Source organism: Bison bison, unplaced genomic scaffold (assembly GCF_000754665.1).
Source record: "Bison bison bison isolate TAMUID 2011002044 unplaced genomic scaffold, Bison_UMD1.0 scf7180017864529, whole genome shotgun sequence".
Taxonomy (NCBI): Eukaryota; Metazoa; Chordata; class Mammalia; order Artiodactyla; family Bovidae; genus Bison; species Bison bison.
Window position 1 is genome coordinate 3,638,316 of NW_011495079.1, and position 10,754 is coordinate 3,649,069.

A 10,754-nucleotide genomic window follows, 5' to 3' on the forward strand; every position below is an offset into this window, starting at 1 on the left:
TCAGAGAAATGCAAATCAAAACCACAGTGAGGCACCATTTCACGCCAGTCAGAATGGCTGCGATCCAAAAGTCTACAAGCAATAAATGCTGGAGAGGGTATGGAGAAAAGGGAACCCTTCTTACACTGTTGGTGGGAATGCAAACAAGTACAGCCACTATGGAGAACAGTGTGGAGAGTCCTTAAAAAACTGGAAATAGAACTGCTATACGAGCCAGCAATCCCACTGTTGGGCATACACACCAAGGAAACCAGAATTGAAAGAGACACGTGCACCCCAATGTGAACAATAGCCAGGACATGGAAGCAACCTAGATGTCCATCAGCAGATGAATGGATAAGAAAGCTGTGGTACATATACACAATGGAGTATTACTCAGCCATTAAAAAGAATACATTTGAATCAGTTCTAATGGGGTGGATGAAACTGGAGCCTATTATACAGAGTGAAGTAAGCCAGAAAGAAAAACACCAGTACAGTATACTAATGCATATATATATATATGGAATTTAGAAAGATGGTAATGATAACCCTGTATGTGAGACAGTAAAACAGACACAGATGTATAGAACAGTCTTTTGGACTCTGTGGGAGAGGGCGAGGGTGGGATGATTTGGGAGAATGGCAAATAAACATGTATATTATCATATGTGAAATGAATCACCAGTCCAGGTTCGATGCATGAGACAGGATGCTCAGGGCTGGTGCACTGAGATGACCCAGAGGGACAGTAATTGGAGGGAGGTGGGAGGGGGGTTCAGGATGGGGAACATGAGTATACCCATGGCAAATTCATGTCAATGTATGGCAAAACTGATACAATATTGTAAACTAATTAGCCTCCAATTAAAATAATAAATTTATATTTAAAAAAGCACCTAAATTAAATTATACTGTTTCCAGTGCTACCTATTCCTTTCAACAAATACCAGAATCTCTTGGATAGATTTGAAAGGTTAGTTTGATTACTAAATATATGTTAGGCTTATTCTTTTTGTTAATTATAGACAATGTAAACGTGAAATGGAAATTAAAATATAAAGATTTTGGATGGGCCAGTAAGAACTGCTATTGATGTGTGACTAAGCCTCTCAATAAATAAAGAATAAAGTATTCATATTTCCAGAAATAACCAGATACTTCAATATGAAGGGAAGAAAGTGTTCATTTTTACTTACAGAACAGACAAAAAACTCAAAAAAGATGGCTTTACGTATGTATGTGTGTGTTATGTAAATTGTCATTCCAATAAGTATATTTTAATCTTACTGAATTTATAATATTTATAATAGCCAAATTTCTGACTACTTCTTTAATAAGCCAATTTGATAGTAAAGACTAGAGCATACATATGATGTTCAAGGCTCTTTCCACTGTACAGTTAGGGTACAGATGTCTAGGGAAAATCTCAGCAACTTGAGGGTAGGTCAAAACATAAAATTTTTGATGGCTATAAAAATATTGTTAATAAAAATAGCTTAATTCATCCCATTAATAGAAGTAAATAAGTATCCTAAGAGAAAACAGGAAATATAAAGAAAATAAAAATTACACCATCCAGGGACAAGCACTTTAAACATTTCGTTGAATATATTGTAATTTTATACCCAAACACACATATGGATGATTTTACATAAATTGGATCACAGGTGTAAACCTAGTCTGAAATGTTTGCTTTTCTCTTTTTCTTAAAAGAATATTATCAGGTATATCTTTTCATTTCAATAAATACGGAACTACATAATCATTCTTATGACTTCAGAGTATTCTTTCACAGAATGCTCCATAATCTATTTAACCAAATCCTTATTATAAGATATTAATCTTGTTTATGATTGTTTTTGCTACAATAAACCTTGATAAACATTCTATACATCCAGCTTGTTTACCAACTTGTCCAACTGTCTTTAAGGTAAATTGCCTACAATTAATTCTAATTGTCAGCAGTTAGAAGTGCTGGTTAAGAGAGTATGCATATTTTAAACTCATACCTAACAGAAAGTTTGCCCAACCCTTTTTGAAAGCAATTTGTCAGTAAGTATTAAGATACTCAGATGGGCCCAGGGAGGAGGGAGTGGTCTTCTGAGCTGTGGCAGTGTGGCCTGGTGAAGAGGATGGGTGAAGTAGAGAGGACAGTTACCCTGCTCTGAGGGCGGGACTGTTGCAGGACATAGACAAAGGTCTGTGTGATGAGCCCGGGTCACAATGGACAGGAGAGGATAAGAGGGGTTCCTCAAGGTAGTTTAGGCTTAGTTGAAGGGTACAGTTTTTGGAGGAGAGATGCAATGGGATTATGATTGAATACCAATATCTGTGCACCTTAACATCTGTGCACCCTGACATACTGGGACCCTGATAACTGCACACCTTTATATTTGCATACCCTGACATCTACTGGAAGCCTGGCTTCTGCATGCCCTGACATCTCCATGCTCTAGGCAGGGCACAGTCAGGTCCAGAAGAAACTGTCTCTAGCACTGAGTAGTCGGTAATCAGCTCCCACAACTTGCCCTCAGTCACTCAGAGGCAAAATTTGCAGGAGACCACTGTTAGCCCAACTGCTGGAGAGACCAGGGAAACAGGACGCTCTACAAGGTGTGGTAAGGAAGGCTTGGAGAAGGTTCTAGGAGCTATCCTGATAAAAGTCAAGAACAGCCAATATACATTAGCATACTACTCAGCCAAAAGCAGTCTTGCCGAGTATGTTTAACACCTCCATGGGGAAACTGTAGTGATAACTGTATAAGGGGGAGTACCCTATATTCCAATATGCGCCAGTGTTTGAGAGTAACTTTATACAGGTCAGCAGGAAAGGAGAAGTGCTTGATGTGCACAACCGGGCCCAAATGGTGACTGTGGGCATCTTTCGTACCAGCCCCCACCTCACACTGCCTGATGTCATGCTGCTGGCCCAACCAGCTGCTATCTGTGATGACTCTAACAGGCACAGCTCTGCTGCCCGGGAGAGAGGTAAAAAGCCTACACAGATCTTAGAGCTAACCAGGCTGCTTCCCTTGAAGTTTGTAGAGATATCCATTCATAACAGTAAAAAACAACAGCTCCACCTGAAGCTTGCCAGTGGCCGCTCTTTTTACCTTCAGCTGTGTCCCCCTCCAGATAGAGGGGATCTTTTTATTCAGTGGAAAAACCTCATTTATTTCCTGAGACTATCAGCAAATGCTCACAGCAGAACTCAGGCCACCCGAGCTAGGAACATTCTGGACATAACTGGACTTAAGAAAAGAGAAGAAGTGCCTAGTGGTAAGTCTCCAAAAGATGGGGCCAGGGTGCTTAGGGAGAACAGCCTAAAGTCCTGCAGAGGCTTTGGTACAGAGGCTCATCTGGGAATACTCTAATTTTTGGAAGGACTCAAGGCCAAATGAGCCTCATTTGGAGGCCATGGCACACTAAAGAGGTTCCTAGTATTTCTCCAAAGAGTTCCCCAAGGCTGTATTGCAGAGATTTGTTAGCTGTCAGCAACCATTAATTTCATATCCAATATCATATTGCCATCTGCAGCAGCCTGACCACCCAATCTATTCTTGAACATATACTCCAACCCAGGTAGGCGGACATTTTGCAGAATGTATGTCTCCCCAAGACTGCCATGTACTTATTTTTGTATAAATCAGTGACAGTGAGATGTGCATAATTTGTTAGTACCTATCAAAATACTGGGCTTCCCAGGTGGTACGGCGGTAAAGAATCAACCTGTCAATACAGCAGATGCAAGAGATGCAGGTTCAATCCCTGGGTTGGGAAGATCTCCTGGAATAGGAAATGATAACCCTCCATCCCCCGTCAATATTCTTGCCTGGAAAATTCCATGGGCAGAGGAGCCTGGTGGGCTACAGTCCATGGGGTAACAAAGAGTTGGACCCGATTGAGCACACACACATATACATCAAATTATTAAAGTACATATCGCCTGACCAGGATAAATACTAACAAAAGTGTATTTTAATAAGTATTCTCACTGACACAAACTGTCCCAGCAAAACTGGAGTGGTCATTGTAGAGATACTGTAGGAGAACTTCTTGCATCAAATGGCAGAGTAGAGTTGAAAGCTCAAAATTCTTACTATAAGCTCTTGTTGTTTAGCTACAGAAAGAGAAGGAAGCAGTTTTACTGGTATCACTTTCTTTACTTGTCTTCTCCTAGGCAAATGCTACCTTTTTCTATGGAAGAAATCAAGATCGAGTGAGCATTCAGAGCCTTTACATAAACCGTGATGAGTTTAGAGCCACTTAGTATGATTATGGAGAAGGCAATGGCAACTCACTCCAGTACTCTTGCCTGGAAAATCCCATGGATGGAGGAGCCTGGTAGGCTGCAGTCCATGGGGTCGCAACCAGTAGGACACGACTGAGCGACTTCACTTTCACTTTTCACTTTCATGCATTGGAGAAGGAAATGGCAACCCACTCCAGTGTTCTTGGCTGGAGAATCCCAGGGACTGGGGAGCCTGGCGGGCTGCCGTCTATGGGGTCGCACCGAGTCAGACACAACTGAAGCAACTTAGCAGCAGCAGCAGTATGATTATGCTGGGGAGGAATGAATTTAACATGCCTCCCACATACACTGCCTTCAACAGTTCACATACTTCTGCAATTACAAAGCCTACAAAGCTTGATAGGAGCAATTGTAACAATAGGCACCACCACTAATGCTGTGGATGTGACTGTAACCATGTCTGCAAACTCAGAAGAGAAACAACAGCCCATCAGGAGCAACCTTCAGAGATCCAGGAGGAAGCCCAGTCAGCATGGTCATTATGGTTAATTTCAACATGTCTTATGATTGTTGTTAGCAAGGACTGCAAGTCCTTGTGTTCTCAGAAGGTACTTCCAGCCCATCAGTAAGAGCTGTTGGCCTCTCCCCATGGGGCAGCATGAGTATGGGAATTGCAGGAGTGGAGACTACTGATAAGCCTGTTCCAAAAACAGTTAAAGGTTTAGTATCCAGACTCCTCATCTCAACCTTACAGAGTGAAGGCTACATGAGTAAGCAGGGTGGTGAACAGAGGGTCTCCACCCATCGGGATTGACTCTTTAGGCAAGAGCCTCAAAGCCCTCAAAGCTGCACATGGTGCAGAGGTGGCTCAACTGAGACTGTGGAGGAAAGCAATAAATCATCCACCACAATACAACTCAACACATATTCTCTGCTCTAATAACATATGCTCTACTAACAAGAAAGCGTAATAGTAAAACTAAATAGGAATTTATAATCAGGCTCTGAACTATCTGTAGCCTTCCCTTCACTTGATATTTGTGATTAAATGAACAAGGGACAGAATAAAATGCTAAAGATCACTCTCAAAAATTTTGATCTATCTATGATCTACATTTATTAGCCAAAGAAACTTCTAAAACTTACAAAATAAATAACAAAGGACAGAAGCAACTGATAGGAGGCAGAACAACATAAAATGAGGCCTACAAAGCCACATAACACCCAGCTATGACCTTCAGTAGGTTACCTGTTTCTTTCTTTAGATCAGTTCAGTTCAATCGCTCAGTCGTCTAACTCTTTGCGACCCCATGAATCGCAGCATGCCAGGCCTCCCTGTCCATCACCAACTCCCGGAGTTCACTCAAACTCATATACATCGAGTCAGTGATGCCATCCAGCCATCTCATCCTCTGTTGTCCCCTTCTCCTCCTGCCCCCAATCCCTCCCAGCATCAGAGTCTTTTCCAATAAGTCAACTCTTCACATGAGGTGGCCAAAGTACTGGAGTTTCAGCTTTAGCATCATTCCTTCCAAAGAAATCCCAAAGTTGATCGATCTCCTTCAGAATGGACTGGTTGGATCTCCTTGCAGTCCAAGGGACTCTCAAGAGTCTTCTCCAACACCACAGTTCAAAAGCATCAATTCTTCAGCGCTCAGCCTTCTTCAAAGTCCAACTCTCACATCCATACATGACCACTGGAAAAACCATAGCCTTGACTAGACGGACCTTTGTTGGCAAAGTAATGTTTCTGCTTTTCAATATGCTATCTAGGTTGGTCATAACTTTTCTTCCAAGGAGTAAGTGTCTTTTAATTTCATGGCTGTAGTCACCATCTGCAGTGATTTTGGAGCCCCAAAAAATAAAGTCTGACACTGTTTCTACTGTTTCCCCATCTATTTCCCATGAAGTGATGGGACCAGATGCCATGATCTTCGTTTTCTGAATGTTGAGCTTTAAGCCAACTTTTTCACTCTCCACTTTCACTTTCATCAAGAGGCTTTTTAGTTCCTTTTCACTTTTTGCCATACAGGTGGTGTCATCTGCATATCTGAAAGTGTGAAGTTGCTCAGTCGTGTCCAACTCTTTGTGGCCCCATGGACTGTAGCCTACCAGGCTCCTCTGTCCATGGGATTTTCCAGGCAATAGTACTGGAGTGGATTGCCATTTCCTTCTCCAGGGGATCTTCCCAACCCAGGGATCGAATCCGGGGCTCCCGCATTGTAGGCAGATGCTTTACTGTCTGAGCAACCAGGAAAGGCTTATCTAAGATTATTGATATTTCTCCCAGCAATCTTGATTCCAGCTTGTGCTTCTTCCAGCCCAGCGTTTCTCATGATGTACTCTGCACGTAAGTTAAATAAACAGGGTGACAATATACAGCCTTGACGTACTCCTTTTCCTATTTGGAACCAGTCTGCTGTTCCATGTCCAGTTCTAACTGTTGCTTCCTGACCTGCATACAAGTTTCTCAAGAGGCAGGTCAGGTGGTCTGGTAGTCCCATCTCTTTCAGAAGTTTCCACAGTTTATTGTGATCCACACAGTCAAAGGCTTTGGCATAGTCAATAAAGCAGAAATAGATGTCTTTCTGGAACTCTCTTGCTTTTTCCATGATCCAGCGGATGTTGGCAATTTGATCTCTGGTTCCTCTGCCTTTTCTAAAACCAGCTTGAACATCTGGAAGTCCATGGTTCACGTATTGCTGAAGGCTGGCTTGGAGAATTTTGAGCATTACTTTACTAGCGTGTGAGATGAGCGTGGGTGGCTGCGACGGCTCACAGAGCGCAGCGGAGAGGAGCTACCCCACGTGAGAGGCCAGGGGCGGCGGCTGGGAGGAGCAACCCCACCTCCAAGGAGCGGTGGCTGTGCGGGTGCCGGAGGGCCTAGAGGAGCTATTCCACATTCAAGGTCAGGAGGGGTGGCGGTGAGGAGATACCCCTCATCCAAGGTAAGGAGAAGCAGCTGCACTTTGCTGGAGCAGCCGTGAAGAGATACCCCACGTACAAGGTAAGAGAAACCCAAGTAAGACGGTAGGTGTTACAAGAGGGCATCAGAGGACAGACACACTGAAACCATAATCACAGAAAACTAGTCAATCTAATCACACTAAGACCACAGCCTTGTCTAACTCAGTGAAACTAAACCATGCCTGTGGGGCCACCCAAGAGGGGCGGGTCATGGAGGAGAGGTCTGAGAGAATGTGGTCCACTGGAGAAGGGAATGGCAAACCACTTCAGTATTCTTGCCTTGAGAACCCCATGAACAGTATGAAAAGGCAAAATGATGGATACTGAAAGAAGAACTCCCCAGGTCAGTAGGGGCCCAATATGCTACTGGAGATCAGTGGAGAAATAACTCCAGAAAGAATGAAGGGATGGAGCCAAAGCAAAAACCATACACAGCTGTGGATGTGACTGATGATAGAAGCAAGGTCCGATGCTGTAAAGAGCAATATTGCATAGGAACCTGGAATGTCAGGTCCATGAATCAGGGCAAATTGGAAGTGGTCAAACAGGAGATGGCAAGAGTAAATGTCAACATTCTAGGAATCAGCAAAGTAAAATGGACTGGAATGGGTGAATTTCTTTAGATAGCTACATGTAAAATATCTGACATCACTGTAGGCATTGTGTAAACAGTGTGTGTGTGTGTTCAGTCGTGTCCAACTCTTTGCGACCCTCTGGACTATAGCCTGCCAGGCTCCTCCCTCCAGGGGTTTCCCAGGCAAGAATCCTGGAGTGGGTTGCCATGTCCTACTCCAGGGAATCTTCCAAACCCTGGAATAGAACCCACATTGCCTGTGTTTCCTGCACAGGCAGACTCTTTATCCACTGAGTCACCTGGGAAGCCCAAGAGAAAGAGACAAGGATGTAAATAACAGGCAGAGGCAGAAATGAAATGCCATGGAAGCCAGGGAACTGGGGTGAGACCAACTAACTCCAGATGAGAAGGTTTAGACAAAAAAGCAGATGTGTCTTTAGGTGAGTCTTGAAAGAAGATAAATTCGTTAGAGAAAAAACAAGATGCACATAAATCATTCCAACATCTGCAAAAGCAACAAAGCTTAGCAAGATGCCTACAGCACAAAAAGCCCAAGGTATATGGGATTACAGTTCTTATGAAACAGCACTGCTCTTTATTTGTTCAGATGTATTCACTGCATTCACCGAACTCAAGTAAAAAAATTCCTCTCTCTTCTTATTTCATCTTCATTCAAAAGTTTGCCTTCCCCCACACTTTCTTTTATGACTTCAGTTTCCTATGGCCAGACAATACCTGATCTCACTGTAGCTTTTTGTGAGCATATCAGTCAATCAAATATTTCAGATTTGGGTTTGCCATTTGAGCAAACACAAGGTACAGTTTTATACTTTATTCCTAGCACCTTTATTGGGTTGTCTCCTGTTCAGACGGTTCCCAAGTACTATTGCAACAACACAAATGGGAGAGCTATAAAGTGTAACTCCCACGTTCATTCTTCGGCCTTATCTAACAGTTTGATTATCTGCTCTAGAGGATCTTTCCCCAACCCCACCTTTGTTCTTGCTCACTTCTGAATTCTACTTCCTCCCTTCTCACTTCTATTTTCAAAATAGTAGTGATTGTTATTGCCAAGAATGTTGAAAAACAAATTTGAGTTTAATTATACTTTCCAGAAAGGGCTTCGTATTCCCAGTCCCTTCATTCTTGATTTCTTTTCTAATTCTTTGCCCAGCTTAAATTTTATTTAACTGCTTTGAAATTATACTAAAGTGCCCAATATATTATATATATTTTCATTTTAATCCTGTTATTCAGAATTATCAATTCTCATAAATTTGAAAGGAATTGCCTCTTATAAAAACTCCAACAATCTAGTCACAATAAGAGAAGAAAATACCTTCTAAAAACCAGAAAAAATAGATGAAACTTGAATATAGGATCAATTCAAAATATAGACAAAAACTAGAAATTAAATCGGAGAAGGCAATGGCATCCCACTCCAGAACTCTTGCCTGGAAAATCTCATGGACAGAGGAGCCTGGTGGGCTGCAGTCCATGGGGTCGCTAAGACTTGGACACGACTGAGCGACTTCCCTTTCACTTTTCACTCTCCTGCATTGGAGAAGGAAATGGCAACCCACTCCAGCGTTCTTGCCTGGAGAATCCCAGGTACAGGCGAGCCTGGTGGGCTGTCGACTATGGGATCGCACAGACTCGGACACGACTGAAGCGACTTAGCAGCAGCAGCAGCAGAAATTAAATGATTTTGGAAATTAAGATCCAAAAGACCAAGCAATGTTCTAATTTTGCAAGTACAAAATCTAAGAATTTGAAAGTGATAAATAATATAGTTTTAAAGCCCAGAATCAGAATGTAAAAGTAACCTGGCTCCCAATTAAGTTTGTATTTCCATAATCCTCATGTTTCTGAAGTTTAGCACTCTACTTTGAATACAAGATATTTAATACCTGTTTGCTAGATCCAGCTAAGAAGAATAAATTATATTTATTCCAATCCAGAAAATCTGAATATGTAAGAATCTGCTAGATCAGATCAGATCAGATCAGTCACTCAGTCGTGTGCGACTCTTTGCGACCCCATGAATCGCAGCACGCCAGGCCTCCCTGTCCATCACCAACTCCCGGAGTTCACTCAGACTCATGTCCATCGAGTCCGTGATGCCATCCAGCCATCCCATCCTCTGTCGTCCCCTTCTCCTCTTGCCCCCAATCCCTCCCAGCATCAGAGTCTTTTCCAATCAGTCAAGTCTTCGCATGAGGTGGCCAAAGTGCTGGAGTTTCAGCTTTAGCATCATTCCTTTCAAAGAAATCCCAGGGCTGATCTCCTTCAGAATGGACTGGTTGGATCTCCTTGCAGTCCAAGGGACTCTCAAGAGTCTTCTCCAACACCACAGTTCAAAAGCATCAATTCTTCGGTGCTCAGCTTTCTTCACAATCCAACTCTCACATCCATACCTGACCACAGGAAAAACCATAGCCTTGACTAGACGAACCTTTGTTGGCAAAGTAATGTCTCTGCTTTTGATTATGCTATCTAGGTTGGTCATAACTTTCCTTCCAAGGAGTAAGTGTCTTTTAATTTCATGGCTGCAGTCACCATCTGCAGTGATTTTGGAGCCCCAAAAAATAAAGTCTGACACTGTTTCCACTGTTTCCCCATCTATTTCCCATGAAGTGATGGGACCGGATGCCATAATCCTCGTTTACTGAATGTTGAGCTTTAAGCCAACTTTTTCACTCTCCACTTTCACCTTCATCAAGAGGCTTTTTAGTTCCTCTTTACTTTCTGCCATAAGGGTGGTGTCATCTGCATATCTGAGGTTATTGATATTTCTCCCGGCAATCTTGATTCCAGCTTGTGTTTCTTCCAGTCCAGCATTTCTCATGATGTACTCTGCATATAAGTTAAATAAACAGGGTGACAATATACAGCCTTGACGAACTCTTTTCCTATTTGGAACCAGTCTGTTGTTCCATGCCCAGTTCTAACTGTTGCTTCCTGACCTGCATACAAATT

At 42.6% G+C, this 10,754-nt stretch overlaps 2 protein-coding genes across 3 annotated transcripts in view; one reads left to right on the forward strand and one right to left on the reverse strand.

Moving 5' to 3' along the window:
* Positions 1–10,754, reverse strand: part of ANKS1B (ankyrin repeat and sterile alpha motif domain containing 1B) — a 1,164,394-nt gene that overhangs the window by 868,193 nt on the left and 285,447 nt on the right. The window lies entirely within an intron of this gene.
* FAM71C (family with sequence similarity 71, member C) lies at positions 2,703–3,356 on the forward strand. Its single transcript, XM_010831603.1, is given in 1 exon segment — positions 2,703–3,356. A coding segment is annotated over 1 exon segment (654 nt).